Source organism: Apis mellifera, linkage group LG10, assembly GCF_003254395.2.
Source record: "Apis mellifera strain DH4 linkage group LG10, Amel_HAv3.1, whole genome shotgun sequence".
Lineage (NCBI taxonomy): Eukaryota > Metazoa > Arthropoda > Insecta > Hymenoptera > Apidae > Apis > Apis mellifera.
In genome coordinates this window covers 7,560,489-7,580,432 of record NC_037647.1, presented here as the reverse complement: position 1 = coordinate 7,580,432, position 19,944 = coordinate 7,560,489, and the positions used below count along the sequence as shown (strand labels likewise).

The following is a 19,944-nucleotide window of genomic DNA, read 5'->3' as shown; positions in this document are numbered from 1 at the left end:
TTTCATTGAATACTGTTCAAAAACATGGAGTATGTTGTAAAGAATACAGTCACTCTTGTACAAATATTACACATGTAAGAATAAGCCATTCTAAAACATTGTATTATCATTGAATATAAAACCCATACAAATATAAAGGAAATATTCACAAGCCAATTTATGTTTAGTATGTATTAAAAATATATAATCACCTATTTATGTTCGTGCACGCACAGGTGCGCATATGTATGTAGTATATATTATATTTGAAATAGTAGTAAATATATCTCTAATTGTATAATAATATTAGTTTCTCTTTTATCAATAGGCAACTTTAGGCATCTTAAACAGGCATTCATATGCTGAGAAATTAAAAAATTTAAAGTTATAAACATGATAAAACAATTAACAAAAACTTTATTAATCGCTTTACAAGGGCAGCTATTTTTCGTAGGATCGGCAGTTTGGACGTTTCATCAGAAAAGTCCTATTTCTTTTTTAAGGTTCACTTGTTTCCATACTGGAAGTTCTTGAAATTCTTCTTTAGTCATACCTAGCAATTCCTATTAGAATATATAAAATATATATGTCTTGTAAAACTTATTTATTACTAATAGTTTATAAAACGTACTTGAAAATGTTGTTGAGATAAATACAATTCTAGATGTGTAGGATCAACTCCTTCTGGTAGTGGTCGTTGTAATAATTGAGCTGGAGGGTATGTACTTTGTGTTAATCGAACTAATTCACTCTCCACAGTCAACACTTCTCCAGGATTTCGACCATCCTAATTGCAAATTACTTGTTTAAATTATATAACTTTAATAATTTTAATAATTTTGAAAAATTTAAAAATACCTCTATATTTAATTCTGCAATATCATCACGATATATCCATGTAGGAAATAAATTTATAAATTGCAAAGGTTCAAGACCAGCCCAGACTAGATAAATTGGATATTTATTAATTTCTGGATGAATTTTTTCCCAATACTGCATAGCCATTGTCATGGCTGCTCTTCTTTCAGCTTGCCATCTAACTGCTTTACTACCAGATTGATCTTCTGCTCCAATATTAGGCCACCATCCTTGCCATATCCACAATTCATTTTTATTATCCAATAAAAACAAGGCTATAATGACAATGAATTTTTAAAAAGAATCATTTTATTAAGATAATGTATACAAATTAAAATATTGTATAAATTACCTGGTTGATGAGCTTGATATAAATCTTCCTGCAGAAAAGGAAATGGAGTTGGCAAAGAAGCACGATGTGGACACAATATTTCTACAGATTTAAATTCTTTAGAAATACTTGATAAATGAAACAATCTTGGAGTATGTTCTTCTATTTGATCTTTTTCTAATGAAACATACAGCTTTTTGTTCATTCGTCCTAATGCTATGTGATAAAATATTTTATTTATTATTTATATAATAAGTCACACAAATGTAATATATAATAGAAATTTTCATTCACCATTAATGAATTCTTCTGGTTCCATTCCCTCATCAATTTCAAAAATTTCTATATTACCTTCAAATGTTAAACCTGTTTCTCGAGGTCGATTTTTTTTTAATTTAGCAGCTGCATTAATTATATTCTGAAAATACATATAATGATACATACATATATATATATATATATATATATAATTTTAAAGAAACATAAAGAATATTTTATTTGAAATTTATCTATTCATTAATAATATTTTAAAAGAATACTTTTTTAATATGAGGTAATGAATTAGATCCATGCCATACATAGATTTTTTTATTTTTTGTATCTAATAATATAAAAGAAGTTCTGCTCCGTAATTGACGAGTACTGCAAGGAATCTCTATTAAAGACATCTCTGATTCTAAAGTACCACGACATATATACAATCGCCATCGTTCATCGCATTTTGTATTCATTTTTTTGCCATTATGTACAATCATTCCTCCAGAAAATAAATTCAAAAATGCTGCTGGTTCGTGTCCTTGAACTACACGAAGCTATAAAAAATTCAGATAAAATTTAAAATATTTATTTGAATAATATCGTTTACATTGATAATTTACCTGAGGTGCTTGATCATTATCTAATTCAATAGTTAATAATGCTGCAGCGCCTTGTTCATTTAAAGACGCATTTTGACCTTGCCAAATAAAATATACTGAACGATCGCGACCCTTTGCAGAATGTTTTGACGGCAAACCACTAAGTTCACGGCCTAAAAATAACATAGTTTAATAACATACATCATCATTATAACAAATTTAAACAAAAATTTAAATGAAATATATTTGATATCTACCAGTAATTGTAACAGAATACATCCAATGCACAATATAACTATCCCCAGAATAAAATTGTCCAATAGATGAATCATTCAAAAGAGTATGTGAAAATTCATCAATATGCCATACTTTTACATCTGTTGTTGTAACAATAAATTGTTTCATCAGCTGAAAAATAATTACCAAAAATGTATATATAGATTACTTATTAATATTTAAGCTATATTTTAGATTATTATATAGTTTATTATATAATGCTAAATAATAACATATTATTACCTCATTATCATACCAACCAGTACCTCTACCTAAATGAGTTCCTTCAAGAACTAAATCAACTGGAATAGTACATTCTTCTAATAGAACATTAATATTGCACATTTCTATAGTTACAGTTCCATCAACATGTTCTTCGTTTTTAATACCTCGAACTCGTATTATACCAGAAACATTTGGCCAATCAAGGAATTTTTCTCTAAAAAGTATCGTTTCGACATGTTGTGTCAACTTAGCAAGTAAACACCATTTAGGTCTGACTTTAGCAGATTTTAAATCTGCTTTTGATATAGTGCGTCTACCAATCATAGATGCTGCACTAATTGGACACACAGTACATTCTGAATAATCATATCCTTCTTGCCACATTTCTGTAGCAAGATATGTAGCAAGTCTCTTTTTATCAGTTGAAGCTCCTTTACCACTCCATATGTACATTTCACTGCCGAAATCGAATACTAATACCTAAATACAAAAATATAGTTATTTATAATTACATTAACTACAATATATAAAATGTTAATATATTCCTGAATATTTTTGAAGTCAATTCTAAATGCTAAAATAAATAGAAATAAAAATAAATTTATTAAAATGAAATGATAATTTAATAACTTAATAAATAAATCTCAATCGACATTTTTATTATTGTTTTCTAGAATCGATTTTCCAAAATTGTTTCACATATATCTTATATATATTATATGCATGATATATATATAACATATATCATATATATCACATATATATTATATGTAAGATATATATACTGAAATATATACCTTATTTGGATCAAGCATTTCAATTTTTGGTATAATACCCCAATATTTTTCAAGTGGTACTAATTCTTCATCTTTAATTTCATATACCATATTTGTATCTATCATAAATGTTTCATAAAGTTCATCTTCATCAGGATGTCCACCATCAATAACTGTTATCAATATAATGATATCAATGTTCTAAAATATTAATATATTCATATATGATAAAAAAGATGCTATTTTTACCATCCACATTATCGTTTTCTATACCAAGATAATTCCAAAATTTTTGTAATTGACTTTTTGTACAAGTTATTTTATCTTCATTAATAATAATAACTTGAGATGTTTGACAACCAAGATCTTTATTTTGTTGAATACTCATTGCAATTTCTGCACCTCGTGCTTTTTCAATAACATTACAATATTTCCCAATGTAATTATAAACCTAAATTAAAAATATAATAAAATATATTTATAAATAATTAATAATTAATAAAATTAATTAATAACACATTTATAAATATTTATAAATTTTATAAAATATATAATAATTCTTTTAATAACCTCAGATTTTGTTACTAAAACAAAATTATCACCACTATTTATACTTTCTGCGACTGGTTCAACTAATCTCACTTGTACATGTCTTCTGCCTTTAATTAAAATTAACATTAAGTCTTTATATGGTTGTAATTTGTTAGAAGAAATATTTGTTTCTGCTATATTCCTTAGTGTTATATTACTAAAATCTTCAGTAGAAGCTAAACCAGCTAATGCTTCCATAGCTAATGATGAATTCTTAGCTACTGTAACATAATGCAATAACATAATATTATAACAATAATATCTATATTATTTAAAAATTTGACATAACTTACATTTCTCAACATTTAATTGCTTCATTACTTTTTCTGCAATACCAGTCCGAATTTCAGTATACTCTGATTTTAAATCAGTACGAGCTGCAAGCGTTTTAAGTGGATTTCTAGACATAACACGTCGTCGTTTTAATCGTATATTTCGTTTTTGAACTAATCTATAAAAGTATAAATTTATGAAAATTGTTACTTAATAAATAATTAGTATTAGTACTAATAAAGAAAAAAAAAATTACAATTCTGATTGCGATGTAATTATATCAAAATCACTTTCATTTAAATCAACAGATTCGGCCTCGCATTTTTCTAATGAAATTCCAGTAAAAAAAGAAGTGAATGTTTCGTCATCTATCTTAGGTATTGAGACAACAGGTAACTCATTCTTTCCCATTTTCAATTCTTCAGCTATGAAATATATTTTTAAATAATATTGTTCAAAAAAAAAAATAACTCATAAAATAATTTTTCACTAACCACTATCATCACTTGCAGGTTCAGAGAAACTTCCTCGTAATTTAATATATGAATCCTTGTTTGGACTAGTTGGCATAGACATAACATCTTTTTTGTATCCTAAAAATAAAATGCATTTTTAATATGTAAAAATTTAAATTTGAAAAAAATAATTAAAAATATTTAAATAAGTAAATAATTTTGCCTTTTTTTGTTCTAAATCTTTCAGGACGAGGAGTTTTCTTCTTTCTATCTGTAATATTTCCTGTAACTTCAATAAGTGGTGAAGATGGTCCTGGATCTAAATTTTCCAGTTGTTCTACTTTCATTTTGCCAGCTACTGTAAACTTTGTTACATCTGTAACAGCTATTCTTTTTTTCCAACCTTCTGTTGCAGATTCTAACTTTCCAAGACAATCTGCAAGCACTCCTTGTTTGATACTCAATTCTTCTTTATTTGATAAATTGGAATATATACCATCCTAGCAATTTCAATTAATGATAATAAATATTGCAAAATATTTTGATTTTGTAATAAAATTTTGCAATAAAAAATTATTTAAAGTAATTTACCGATGAATTACATGAGTTATGTTCAGAAGCTATACGTCGTTTCCAATTTGTATTTCCGCTGCGTTGTAATGCAGCTAATCGTTCTGCAATACTCATACTTGGACCATCATTAGTATCACTTGTATGAATTTCTTGTGTTATACTACGACATAATCCTGGAAGAGATACACCATGTTGCTTTTCTGTTGTTGCAGTATTTGATTCACTTTCATTCGTTTTGCTGTTAATCGCATGATGACTGATACTCTTTAATAATGGATTATACCTATAAATAGTTAATTATAATGCACATACGTTTATATACATGCTTTTTTTACATAATATAATCTTATCATTGTATACCAATAACTGTGTAGCAATAATTAAAACATTCATTCATGTGAAACTATATTTGATAAAACGTTCTTTAATTAAAAAATTATAATAAATATTCTTATAATTTATATCATTATTGATATTTAATATAAAATTATTTTTCATTTGAAGTAAATCAATAAATTAATATAAAATATATTACCTGGTATGTTTTGAAAGTATAAGATGATGATTAGGAGATATAAGTTCATCTTTTGTGCTACATGTTTCCTGACTTGTATATATCTTATTTTCAGATGTATGAAATGTTTCTTCATACTTTTTAGTAGTAATTACAGTTTGAACATTATCTATATTATGTGGTTCAGATTTGAATTTTCTATTTAATTCATCTTGAGTATTATATTTGTGAAAAGGCACTGTATATTTTTGTTTAATTTTATGTTGCCTATCTTCTATATGGTTATCCTTCTCATTATAGGCACAACTCATATTCAAATCATGTTCTGATGAATAATTATTTTCCATTATACTTCTTATCTGTATATAACATCTTATTTTAAAAATTATATTCTTATTAAATTTTTAATTTTTGTTATTCAAATGTTATTATTTACCTTATTTTTTTCCATATTAGATTCTAATATAGAATGTGATGAAATATTAAAATTTTCAAGTGTCCGTTGTTCTAATTCTTCAGATTCTTTTTTAAGTACAGATTTTATTAATTTCATTCCTTCAAGTTCAGAACTTTTCTCTTGTATGTGTGCATTATGTATATGTAATGCAAGAGGTTTTAAAATGCTTTTTGGGAAATCATCTTTAAAATAATTAATAAAACAATTAAAATATTAATAATTTATTTCATTTAAAAATATGTTTTAATAAAATAAAAAATTTACCAGTATTTAATGAACATTGATTAATAGTATTCAATGGAGATATTCGAGATGCTACTTCAACTTCTTCCGATGTAACTGGTTGTGTTTTATAACGAGTAGCTGGACGTCTTCGTGAATATTTTTCCAATGATAAATTATTTGAACATTTTTCAGTATCAATTTTTTTATTAAATAAACGTACTCGTTCAGCTAAACTTAATTTTGAAGGATCAAATTCATCATCAGTTGTAGTTATATTATTTTCTGCCAAACTTGATTTTTTAACTAATGTAATAGTAGCATTACGTTGATTTTGTAAAACTGCTTCTTGCACTTCTTGAAAAGTTACTGGTTGAGTGTTAAATCTATCATTACCTTGATTCTTTCGTTCTCTATATCGTTGTATGTTACGTGAAGTGTTACTCGATATTTTTTGGGACATATTATCCTTTTCTTTAGAGTTTGCTTTTTCTTGTAAAGTTTTAAAATGCAATGTTATTTTAGAAACACTGTTGGTACGATGCACATCATTACTTTCTTGAATGTTTTCAACATCTGTTTTTTCTTGTAAACACTGTGTTTCATTATTTAAATACTCTTTATCATTCATTCTATTAAAAACTGGAGAACTATTATCACTATTACTATTTACAAGAAGTTCATGTGAATTCAATCTATTTCTTTCTTCACTTTCAAATACTGTTGCAGTTTGATTTTCCTTTTCTATAAATTTTTCTTTTGTTGTGCTACAATTAAATACAATATTAATTTAAAATGCTTTGTAAAATTTAAATGAATATTATTTAATTGATATAAATTTATTATTTGTATAATGTATATAAATTGTAAAATTGAATAATATAATATTATTTTAAATCTTGTAATATAAGAATATTGATTCCCAATTTAAAAATATAATAATATAACAATATTTATAATAATATAACAATATTTACAAACAATATAAAAATATTTAATAAATATTTAAATTAATTAAATATTTAAACTTAAAAATTTTCTTATTTAATATTTATTTAATATATTACAATATTTTTTACAATGTTTTTTTATTATGCACTTCAGTAAAATATCAGTAAAAAAGAAAAAATTTTAAATTTTAATACCTTTTATAAAATTTATAAAATCAATTTAAAAAAAAGTATTGAAAATACTATCTTAAATCAAAACTTTTAGACAAACATACAGGTTGTGTGCATGCTCTGATTCTCTGTTTTCTGTAGCTTTTAGAATTGTTAGGTGATCTATAATTAAACTTGGCACAGATTCAATATCTTGCCAAAGTTACGTATAACTATATAGATTAAACACAAACAAATATTTGGTATAAAATATCATATATCAAAAATATTAATAAACAATAATAAATTATAATATTAGAATATAATATATATTATATATATATTAAATAAAAACTTTAAATTAATAATAAAAATTTCTAGCATAATTATCTTGTAATAATTATTTTATCTCTAAAATAATATTTTCAGAAAAAAATATTATAGACTTTTAATTTAAAAATAATATTTTATATTTGAAAAATATAAAATATTTAATTTTATAAAGATTAATATTTCATTATAAATAAGGTAATAAATAATTATTAAAAATAAAGAATTCAATTTCTTTAATTACCTGTATATTTTGGCACAAGAAACAATAGAAGTATTGGCACTCTCATCATCCAGAAAAAGATCTGTTTTTAAATAGGTATTATTAGTTATTAATTTTAGTTGTGATTTTTCTTCTGATATAGCATTCACAGATATTAATTCAAGAGATCTTCTTTTATTAAGTACACCAGTAAATTCATTAGGAATATTAGAAGGTTGAATATGGCCCACTGATTGTGCTCTTTTTCGCAAAAATAAATTTGATGGTTCTGTACACATATCACTAATAACTGTTTCATCACAAAGATTTAAACGGACTCGTGATTCGTTGTCTCTATTACTGGGTTGTTTTAATATAGGTCGTACAGAATCATTTTCTAATACTCCGCTCGTTCTATTTTGTAAAGTACGATTTTTAAGCATTGATAATTTTTTTGGCGAAGTCAATTCTGTTTCATAATTACATTCATCTTGTGAATTTTTTCGAGTACATTTCAAAATAGTTTTTTTAGGTTTATCGTCATGTTCATCTGATTCTGTGCTCGATTTTTTTTTCAATATTGGTCGTGGCTCTAAAGATGGAGGATCACTACCAAATGATTCTTCTCTACTATGTTTTTTTTTTAAGATTGGTCTCACCTCAGAACTATCAAGTATTTCAGAACTACCCACATTTGTTGTTTCCATTGTAATAGTCACATGATGGTTAACATTAGTTATTCGTTGGCTATTTGTAGATTTTCTCTTAAGTATACCCTGTGGTTCGGTAGAATTAATTTGACGATCTTCTCTATCATCTTCTCTAGATGATTTTCGTTTTAATATAGAAGTAGGCTGAGGATCTGGACTTTGATCCCTTTTAACAATTTCATCTAAAGATGATCGTCTCTGATTTTTTAATATTGGTCTAAATTCAGAATATATATTGTCAGTAGATGAAATGTCAGGTGAGCAACTGCGTCGTCGAAGTATTTCACTTTCATCTAAGCTACTGCGCTTTTTTAAAATACCATGTCTTTTATGTGTTGGTTCTCTAACAGATGGTGAAAAAGTTACAGGCAAAACTGCATGATTTATTGTATTAGATACGTTTTGACTAGTATCAATATCAGATATTTTATGTTTGAGAATTGAAACCGGTATATGTTGATGATTTAAAGATCCATCTTGAGAATGTTCGTCATTTGATTTTTTTAAAATAGAATTTTTTCTTGGTGATAATTGCAATATACGCATATTATTTTCTGTATTAGAAGGAAAAATTATTTGACATGATGAATTATTAGTATTAGATGAATTTTCTAATCGTGATTCACAACTTGATGGAAAATTGGCATGTGATTTAAGTCTTTCTACACGTTCTATTGCAGATTTTGTTAATGCTGTTAATGCATCAACTCTTCGAGAAACTTCTGAGTCACTATGTCCACCACTATTATAAAATTAAATTTTATAATAAAATTGCAAATTTCAATATTTAAAATAAAAAAAACATAATTACCTAATTCGTTGTATATTTAAATGTTTACTGCTTGCAGGAGAATTAAGTAAAGGCAATGTATAAGTTTTAGAATAATTTTCTTTAACTTTCTCACAAGTAATTTTTGAATCAAAGGATTTTTTACTTAAATTAGTTGATTGAAATTCATTACTAGAACTTGAAGTAGATATTGTATTGGATATGTAGCCTCGTTTACTTGATTGTCTTTTAGTTTGTTTAATATTACTTTCAGCTGAAATATGTAAATAAAATTTTTAAAAAAGTAAGTAAAGTTTTAAAGTAAAGTTTTTCAATAAATAATTTTCAATAAATTACTTACATTGATTTAAATGATCTTTTGCTGTTTCCATATTAAGTGATCGATTTAGATATGATTTTCGTTTATAACTTTTATCTCTTTCTCGTGGAAAATTTGTAATACTACTATTATTTGATATTGGATGTTCCTTTATAACATCATTATATATATATATATATATATATATTATGTATATATATATATATATATATATATATATATTGTTTGTATATATATTATATATCATAGAGACATATTACTAATATAATACATGTATATATACAATATATAAATCAATATAAAATAATTACTTACATCTTTAAATGATAAACTAGTACTAGGTTGAAGACTTAAAGGTGTAGAATTTTCAGACATAGTTAACTTTCTTGATGACATTGTCCCACCTATATAAATATAATATATAATATGATAAACATAAATATAATAAACTTTAGAAATAATTATATTAAATTATATTAATTTATTAAAAATAAATAAAAAATCTAATCTCTTACCATTAGGTGATATAATGGAAGCAGCACGTAATCTTGAAGCTTTGGTTTCACGAACTGGTGCTGTTTTATACAATGTATAATTTTTACTACTCTCCTTATTTTCTGATCTTGAAATCATCCGATTATTTTTTTCCAACATGGAGCTACGATTTTTATTTTCTATAAAAATGTTGACAATTATAATTATTACACTGAAGTATATTACATATATCTTATAGAACTTTTTATTTTTTAGCAATTGTTTTTTGCAATAATCTAAATTAATAAATATACAATATAGAATTTCAAAGAGATTTAAAAATATTTATCATTATTATAATTATAATTATTATTATATAATCGATATTATTTTTATTATTTATTATTTATTATTTAAAATACTTACTGTTTATATTACAAGATGTTATATTTTTTCTAATTTGACATTCTGAATTTTGCTCATTATTATGCATCTCATTATAGTGAGAGCAAATATTTTGATTTTCATATTGTATGGAATTATTTTGTGTTCTATTTGATGTTTCTTCACTAGTTGCCATTAAAACTGTAGCTCCAGCAGCTACCATTCCTAAAACCAGATAAATATCACATTTGACATTTTTAAAAATTTTATTATGCAAATATATTTAATTTCTTAAAATCCAAAAATATAGATTATATAAGAAATAAATAAAAATGAAATTAAAAAATTTAATAATTTTTCAATAATATAATATATATACTATTTTCAATAAAAATAATAATTGTAAATGTTTTGACAATAATTCATTTATTTCTCATGAATTAAAACATATATATACATGATACTGAATTTAAAAATAATATTAACAAAAATTTTCACCTGTTTTAAATTGAAATTTAAGCCTACATATTGTTACAAAGTATAACATGAAAGATCTCATCGATAATGATAACGTTATATTTGTCAAACTTAATAACAATGTTGAAAATGTTTACAAAATTCTAATATTATACAATATGAATTATAACAGAAATTTTCCTCACACTTACTGATCTAATATAATTTTTGTTTCATTGTAGAACTGTATCACGATTTCAAAAAACAAATTTACAAATAATCAAGAACACAACCAGTGACGCAGATCAGTTATGTCGTTATCACAGTTATTCAATAAATGTACTACTTATAAAATACTATATATAAAAAATATCTATTAAAATTGAATAAATACAAAATATGTAAAATTTTAATTTTATCGCGAACAAAAATTTAAAATAGAAAGAAAAATTTATTTCTAGCGAAAATTGCACAGGTATTAATCATTACAATTTCTCTCATAATGAAGTAAAACGAGTAAAACCGAAGCTAAGAATTAAACTAGATGGCGTTACTTGAATTAAATAAATATATTATTATAAAGTGATAAAAAAATAACATGTGGTTCAATGGAAAGTATACATTTTTCAAAAATTTAAAGTGTTTTCAAATTTCTCTTTTACTCCTCATATATTTTAATATTATTTAATTAATAACAAGAATTAATAAAGTAAGAACGAGAATTCTTTAATATAAGATTAAAACTAATATTATATATATAAATATTATAATTTGATTTAATAAAAATAAAAATTATAAATCATATTAATATAATTAATAATATTTAATATTAATAATTAATATTTATATTAAATGTTAATATTAAATATTAATATCAAACTAAAATATATTGTAATATACAATAGTTGAAAAAAGTAGAAAAAATATTTAAATTATTTATTATATATTTATTAAATTATATAAATGTGTGAATATAACTTTTATTTTTTAGAAATATGCAATTCCAAAATATATATAAAAATAATTAAAACATGGATAATACGGAATTATTATTCTTTGATACATTTTCACATGATATTTCTGAAGTAAGTATAAAATTATTTTATTTATATAATAATTAGATCAATAAAATTATTTATTTATTGCAGGAACTTAATTTGGATTTAGTTCAATTCCCAAAACCTGTTTATATAAGTGAAGTTAGAATTATTCCATTAGGTGCTAGAGTACAAGCTGATTTTCCTGGAGGTGTTCGTCTAGGGTATTTAATTAATTAATAAAAATTATATATTAAGATAAAAAAATAATTTTCCTTTAAATAAGTTACAAATGAAATAATATTACATATTTATTATATATTTATTTAGGGCCACAAATCCGTCTCAATTTGAAATTGAATTTTTTGTAAATGATTTAAGTAAGCCTGGTGCTTCTACATTTGAATCTCTTGGAGAATTGGAATATAAACAAAATATTCATATTCAATTAGAATGTGAAAGGAAACAAATACCAACAGATGGATTAGTACTTAGGGGCTGGTATACTACTATTACTTTAGCAGTATATGGAACATTAACTAAATCTTTAAATAATCCTCAAGAAGTTGTTAGTTCAGCTGCTGGTTCTGCAACTTGTGTTACTGGATTAGAAGAAGTGGTAGAAAATACTACTCAAATATCAGAACAACAATCTGAGTGGTATTATGAAAATCAAGCACAAACAAACTCAAATGTAAATGTTTTATATGTATATATATTTATAATAATAAATTAAATTTATAATTTAATTTTAAAACAATAATTTTAAAAAATTTTCATGGAATTTCCAGGAAACATGTGTTGCTGCAACACCTCCTCCTCCTATACAACCAATTCAAATAGTAGAATCATCCAGAAATTCAATCTCAGATACTGGAAAAACAGAAGTGATTCATTGGGAAGAAGATGCTACAACTAATACTTTAAAATCTACAAAACGTCCTTCTTCACCTCCTTCTGAATCTTTAGTATCTTTAAGTCCTGAATCCATATCTGCTGAAGAAGAAGAAGGAGAACAAGATGGTGCTGATCATGAAACAGGAGAACCTTTTGAACCTATATTATCTGATGAAGATATAATGGCAGATGATATACCACCTACTACGGAATATGAATGTGAAAATATACAGCTAAATAATATTTATTCTTTAACACCACCTGATTTATTGGATTTGGAAGAATCAATGAATATCACTGAAGAATACCATATTAACAAAGAAATGTTGGATAAAATTCATGAAATATTTCAATCTATATCAAAATCAGTTTTACATTTTAATAATGCCTCAGGTCAGGAAAAAGAGGCATTTGTTCATAATTGCGAATCGTTATGTGCAATACTTACTCCTTTTCATTTGAATAATACAGATTTTAATGATTTGACCAATATTGTAAATGCTGGCTTAGATATGGATCTTGCTCGTGCTCAACCTCAACCAGCTTATAAAGTTCGTCATGTTAAAGTTGGTGTACGATTAGCGGAAACTTTGTGTAAACTTCCACAAGGTCCAGAAATACTATTAAAAGTAGATGCACCTTATAAATTATTAGCATTATGCATGCGCGAAAATGTAGCACTTCCTGTGAAACTTTCCGCTCTTCGTACACTGGATGCCGCATTAATAAGTCCAATAATTGTTAAAGAATTTCTTAAATCAAAAAATAATTTATATAAAAATGCTTTAATGATGTTAGATACAGCAAAATTAGCAAGATTAAAATATGCTTTATGTTCATTATTACGGAAAGTACATACATATGAATTTCTTAGTGAAATGAAAGAAATTGATGAATTGGCTATCATTGAATTAACAAATACATATATATGTTCACCCACATTAATGGCTCAACCAAAACGTCAGCTTCCTGCTGGAGCTCAAATGGAATTTGAACGAGAATATAATAGAAATCCTCAATGTCATTTAATAGCATATTTTGAGTATCACAAACTGCTGTATCATATTTTATTTGCTCTTACTTCTCCAAAATCGGATTTAAGTTTAATTAAAGCTGCTCGACGTTTTCTTTTACGTATTTCTGATACTAAAGAAGGTTTATTGTATTTATTAAAAGAACCAGAAATTACCAAATTAATTTTAAAAGCTCTAAAATGTGATTTACCTGGAGCAGGATCAATTTTAGGTTGGCGATTGCAAGTTGTACAATGTTTATTACATTTGAAATATCAACCTTCAGATTGGATAGCTTTAAAAAAACTTCATTCTTTTTTAATATATTCTAATGGTTTACAAGCTATAATAACAATACTTCCTATAGGAGAATTCATTGATATTTTAATTCCTTATCTTTCTGATCCAAATCTGTGTGAATTTTCTGCAGAAATTATTTCAGCAACAATTCGTTATTCTGATCGAATAGAGATATTTCAAAACCGTGCTACAATTATTTTAGAAAAATCACGAACTCAAGCAGTTTTAAAAGATGTTACATCATATTTAAGTACAGCTGCACAGCCATCTCATTGGAATTATGGAGATGTTTCTCCACTAGTCACATGTATTAGGAAAAATGCAGATAAAGCAGCTTATCTTCCAGGACAGTTAATTACAGCATGTAGAATTTTATATTATCTTGTTTTTCCTTCAAATAATGATATAGATCCAATGGAACCTTATATTGAACTAAAATACAGAAATGCATTAACTCAATTATTTGCTGCTGATGGTTTAACAGCTCTTATTGCAGTTATGGCAAATATTTCTGAATTCTATGAACAACCATTTTTACATCGTGCAGCCTTAACAGGTAGAAGAGGTTTAGCACTAGTTGCATTACTCCTTCCATGTATAAGATTAACAAGAGCATTATTAGAACGTCTTATGAAATGTATGGCTACAGATTTTAAAGATTTAACAGCTGTGATTCCATTACTTGGTGTTTATTCATTAGTAGAAGCTATTCCTTCTATTCAAATTGTCCAAACTTTGTCTGAAGAAATAGTAGGAACACTTTTAGTATTTACACAGGCTGTGGATTCAGATGGATCAGGAAATGTAGCAAAATCATTATGGACACAAATGTTAGGTGAAGTTCTCAAAATGGTTTCTTTAAGTCCATGTAATTTTATACCAGGATTGAAACTTTTAACGAGACTTTTACCACCAGTTTTAACTTTGAAAGAAACAATGACTGAAGATGCTACTCGAATTTTAGGTGTTAGAAAATTATGGTCTGCTCATTTACAAGCACAAGCTAATAATTTAACTGAAACATTGCGGTTACTTTGCGCCAGTTGGAATAAAGATTTACTAATTCTTCTTTCAAAAGTATGCAAGCAATTAAGTGATTTAGCAGCACCTACAGCATTACTTGTAGGTAGATGTTTATTAGATGGTATAATAGCTGCCACACCATTAGAAAATAATGTTTTAATTCTTACTTTACTTAGCGAACTTGCAAGACATGCACCTATGAAGGCTACTTTATTAACTTTAACTAGCCCTGCATCTAGAGCACAGGTTAAATCTGATCAAAAATATCCACCTGTTATTGAAATGATGTGCACAGCACTTAAAAATACAAACGATATTAGAATACAATATGAAATTCTTGATATCTTTGAAACATTATGTGATTATACATTAAGTCTTATGCAAGAAGACATTAGTGAACCATTTGAAAAAAGACTTACACATTCAGTACCAAGTAAAGAACCACTTTTATCTATTTTAACTGTATTAATTGATATATTAGCAACTAGTACGAAATTTGAAGTTGAGATATTACAAAGTACACTTCGTATACTTTTATCTCTTATTAATCATAATTATGGTTTATATCATGTAAAAAGTTGTTTAGAAAATAATCCTGATGCATTACGATCATTATTAGATCATATTTCGGCTTTAGAAAAGCCAGAAATTCAACTTATTGTGGATTCAACTATAATGTTTTTAGAAAATTTAATTACATCTGAATCACAAGGAAGATCTTTATATCTACGTATACAACAATTATCAGCTTTAATATTATGGGATAAAAATGATCATCCTTTGGAAAAAATAAAACGTGCACAAGAATTAGTTGAAATCTTAAAATCTGCAGAAGATAAAGAAGAAAAAGAACCAATTCCAGAAATGTTAGAGCCATTATTACCAACTCCTGAAGCTTTGTTGAATCAATTTTCTCAACGATGTTTGGGTACACCAGATCTTGCTTTTAAACGCCCAAAAAAATTTACATTTATGTGTCCAAATCAAGCTCCAAATGAAAATACAATAGATTTATTAGCACTTGCAGCTGAATTACTTCCTACTGACTTTAATTTATTATCAGAAGCTCAAAATTTATGTTCTAAGATTCCACCTGATGATGCTACTCAACCACTACAATCAAAAACTCAAACTGATGATCAAGAATCTAGAGATGTACAAAAACAAGCTATATCTCCTGTTTCTAAAATAAAACAACCATTTGGTAAATTTATGTTCATTATATATTTTTTATTGTAAATTTTAATAATTACATCATTCAAAGATCAAACTGATCAATTTTACAAATTTTAATAACAATTTATAATTTGTGTTTAATGATAATAACTTAATGATTTAAATTAACATAATTGATCAGGTTTCTTTTTTTTTTCATTTCATCAATTCAAAATGGATTAATAACAATTTAATTAAAAAATATTTTTTCACAGTTACACCTATGCGAGGTCGGACACAATTTACTAATTCTTTAAGAGGTGGTCCAGTAGTGGGTAGTGTAGGCAGAGGGGCAGATCCATTTAGATCAAGACCACCAAACACTTCGCGACCACCATCACTTCATGTAGATGATTTCGTAGCATTAGAAACATGCGGAGCACAACCAACTGGACCTACAGGATATAATAAATTGAGTATTCGTGGAACATGTCCTTCACGTGCAATCAACACAGGAACAAGAAGTCGCCCTTGGACACAAGAGACTCGCCCTCCTTATCTTCGTTAACTTTATTAAAATTATCTTTATTGTCCATTAATCATTTGATGTTTTGATTTATATTAATGAGTAATAAGAATTTTATATTAATAAGTTTAACACAAAAATATTTCTCTTATAACACTTATTTTTTATAAAAAAATAAAACAATAATTATAATAATATAATAGTAATATATAATAATATAGTAGTATAATATGAATATCAATTTAAGTTTTATTAAAAAGAGATAACATTAACATTTCTGGAATATATATATATATTTATGTGACTATATTGAAGTTTTATACAATAATATATATATAATATATATAAATTAAATTATATATATAAGTAATATATATATAAATTAACATTAAATCAGATTGTAAACAAAAAGAAAATTTATTTATTATTTTAATAAGTTTACATCATTTTGTATTTTTTCTTTCCAATTTTCATATTTTATTTTAAAGTCATTATAATCTTTTCTGATTTCATTAATTCTTGCACGATTATATTTGTCCTAAAATATTACATAAATATATCAATACAAAATATTTTATATAAATTATAAAAATAGTTAATAAATAAAATAATTTATAATAATTAATTTACCTCATTTTCAAGCATTCCTAATACTAATTCATCAAATTTTTCTAATATATTTAATATTTTTTCTGATGGTGTAATATTATTATGCAATATATATTCCATTAAATGATATATATATACATAATTATTATAACGACATGCATTTAAAAATAATGTTTCTAAAATTTTGTAATTTGGTATATAACCAATGGTACTCATTTGTTCTAAAAGTTCTATTCCATCTCTGCACCTAATACATCCAATAGCTAATACTCCAAAAGTAATAATATTTGGTATAAAATGACGACTTTGAATTTCATTCAATACATCCTTTATTAAAATATAAATATTATAATTAAATATTACTTATTATAATTAAACAATTATAATGGTTATTATATTGGTTGGTTATATTGGTTGTAATTAAAATAATTACTTACTTTTGCAGCATTGTATTGTTTTCTTATACATCTTCTTTTAATAAGTACATTGAAGAAAGTTAAATCAGTTTTAAAATTATTTGATGTAATATATTTAAGAAAATATTCTTCTGCTTCTATTGTAAATGGAAGTAAATCTAGTATTAATGTCAATGTTTTTATATTAGGTGTTACATTATCATTTTTCATACGTTTTAAAAACTTATCGATTCCACCAAACAAAAGAAATCGATTTTCTTTTAATATATTATTCAAATTTCGAGATAATAACATATTTTTATTTTTTATTTCTCTTTTTAAATTTTCTTTATTTAAAAAATAATTATGTTTCTTAAGCATAATAATAAGTGAATTAGTTAATACTGGTGGAGAATCTAATAAATCTGATTTTCCAGTATCCATAAATTGAATCTGAGTATTCTTTGAATTTGGTACCAAAATGTCATTTATTTTTAGATCACCAAAGTTTGTATTTTTAATTGCCTTTAAAAAAAGATTATAATGAAATATGTTTGGTTTCATTTTAATTATTTTCATTTTATGCCACAAGCATAATGCATATTTTAATCCATTTTCTGTATCATTGATTATTGCATGAAATAAAGCAGAAATTATATCCTTTGAATAAATGCCATTATCTTTTGCTTCATCTGCTATTTCAAAAGCAATTGAAATTTGTTTATGCCAACTATAAGCCTTAATAAGACTTGAATAGTGTATATCATTTAAATTTATTTTTTTTTCATAGAAATATTCTCTTAAAATTGTTAAATATTTTAATGCTTTTTTTTTATCGCTAGATTCAGCACAAGCATTAATTAAACTAGTAAATATATGTGGAGTAAAAATTAAATTTCTTTCTTTTATTTGTTTAAATAATTTAAAACATTGTTCAATATCACCTTGTTGAGCAAAAACAGACATTAAAAGCCTATATATATGTATATTAGGTTTATCATTATTTTCTTTTATTAAATCTAATACACTTAAGGCCAATTGTAAATTTTTATTAATTACATGAGATTTAATAAGCTTATAATAATCGTTATCATACAATTTTTTTCTTTTTGAAACTATATTTTCAGAAAATTTTTCTTCTTTCTCTTCCATTTTATCCATTTTAATTCTCTCATATTTATTATATGAAAGATCTCCAAATATATTAGGATCTTTTCTTAATGTTTTTATAGAAAACTTTCTATTAAAAATTGATAAATACGAAAAATAAAATAAATCTTTCATATCTTTTATATTACAAATGTTTCTTCTAAATTGATTTTTATTATGAGATAATATAATATATAAATATGTCTTATTATTTGTATAATTAATATAACTATATCTTTGTAATGTACATAAAGATTGTTTTGTTTGTTTAATATGACAAGAATGATTACTTATATAACCTAGAATAATCTTTAATTTTAAAAAACAATTTGTTTCTATAAAAATCATAATTAATAATTTATTTTCCTTTTTAGTTAAGCTATTATTATTTATATATATATTTTTTCTTTATTATTTATTATATTAAATCTTTTAGTATCATTAATTTTAACGGTTATAACTTTCAAAACAAATATATTATCTTCATATTCTTTTATTATAAAATGATCACAAAATAACAAAAAGATAGATATTTTTATAATATATATTTTTTAACATAAAGAATATTTTTTAAAACTAAGAATTTTAATTAAAATAAAATTTTAACTAAAATTTATTATTATGAGAAAAGAAGATATTTAAAATAAAGAAGATTATAGAATATACATTTCAAGTTAAAATGTTTGAT

At 24.5% G+C, this 19,944-nt stretch overlaps 3 protein-coding genes across 5 annotated transcripts; 1 reads left to right on the top strand and 2 right to left on the bottom strand.

Moving 5' to 3' along the window:
• Positions 1–11,689, bottom strand: LOC551361 (supervillin). Of its 3 annotated transcripts, none has more exons than XM_026443240.1 (27): positions 11,365–11,689; positions 10,739–10,921; positions 10,354–10,512; positions 10,154–10,242; positions 9,860–9,986; positions 9,541–9,772; positions 8,062–9,471; positions 6,430–7,154; positions 6,145–6,347; positions 5,730–6,067; positions 5,213–5,477; positions 4,845–5,121; positions 4,661–4,759; positions 4,423–4,591; positions 4,187–4,344; positions 3,873–4,114; positions 3,552–3,753; positions 3,324–3,475; positions 2,545–3,006; positions 2,283–2,433; positions 2,047–2,198; positions 1,708–1,980; positions 1,463–1,586; positions 1,190–1,384; positions 838–1,112; positions 611–766; positions 1–542 (listed from the first exon to the last, which is right to left on the bottom strand). In XM_026443240.1, exons 2-27 carry the CDS (start codon positions 10,917–10,919, stop codon positions 456–458), a joined length of 6,903 nt encoding a protein of 2,300 aa, XP_026299025.1. In that variant the 5' UTR covers positions 10,920–10,921; positions 11,365–11,689; the 3' UTR covers positions 1–455. The 3 variants fall into 3 exon arrangements, with proteins under 3 accessions (XP_026299025.1, XP_026299023.1, XP_026299024.1); XM_026443238.1 differs by lacking the exon at positions 11,365–11,689 and adding an exon at positions 11,195–11,344; XM_026443239.1 differs by lacking the exon at positions 11,365–11,689 and adding an exon at positions 11,195–11,344 and having other exon boundaries at positions 3,873–4,111.
• A 153-nt stretch (positions 11,690–11,842) lies between these two features.
• LOC411612 (protein virilizer) lies at positions 11,843–17,176 on the top strand. Its single transcript, XM_395082.7, has 6 exons — positions 11,843–11,861; positions 12,144–12,237; positions 12,301–12,413; positions 12,520–12,883; positions 12,981–16,626; positions 16,853–17,176. The coding sequence occupies exons 2-6, from the start codon at positions 12,184–12,186 to the stop codon at positions 17,143–17,145; spliced, it is 4,470 nt and encodes a 1,489-aa protein (XP_395082.4). The 5' UTR covers positions 11,843–11,861; positions 12,144–12,183; the 3' UTR covers positions 17,146–17,176.
• A 375-nt stretch (positions 17,177–17,551) lies between these two features.
• Positions 17,552–19,416, bottom strand: LOC102655127 (pentatricopeptide repeat-containing protein 1, mitochondrial; the record flags this gene model as incomplete). The annotated part of the gene is made up of 3 exons (XM_006564482.3): positions 18,150–19,416; positions 17,734–18,039; positions 17,552–17,641 (listed from the first exon to the last, which is right to left on the bottom strand). Coding segments are annotated over exons 1-3 (1,638 nt in total), but the record flags the coding sequence as incomplete, so codon positions are not given.
• Positions 19,417–19,944: the final 528 nt, after the last annotated feature.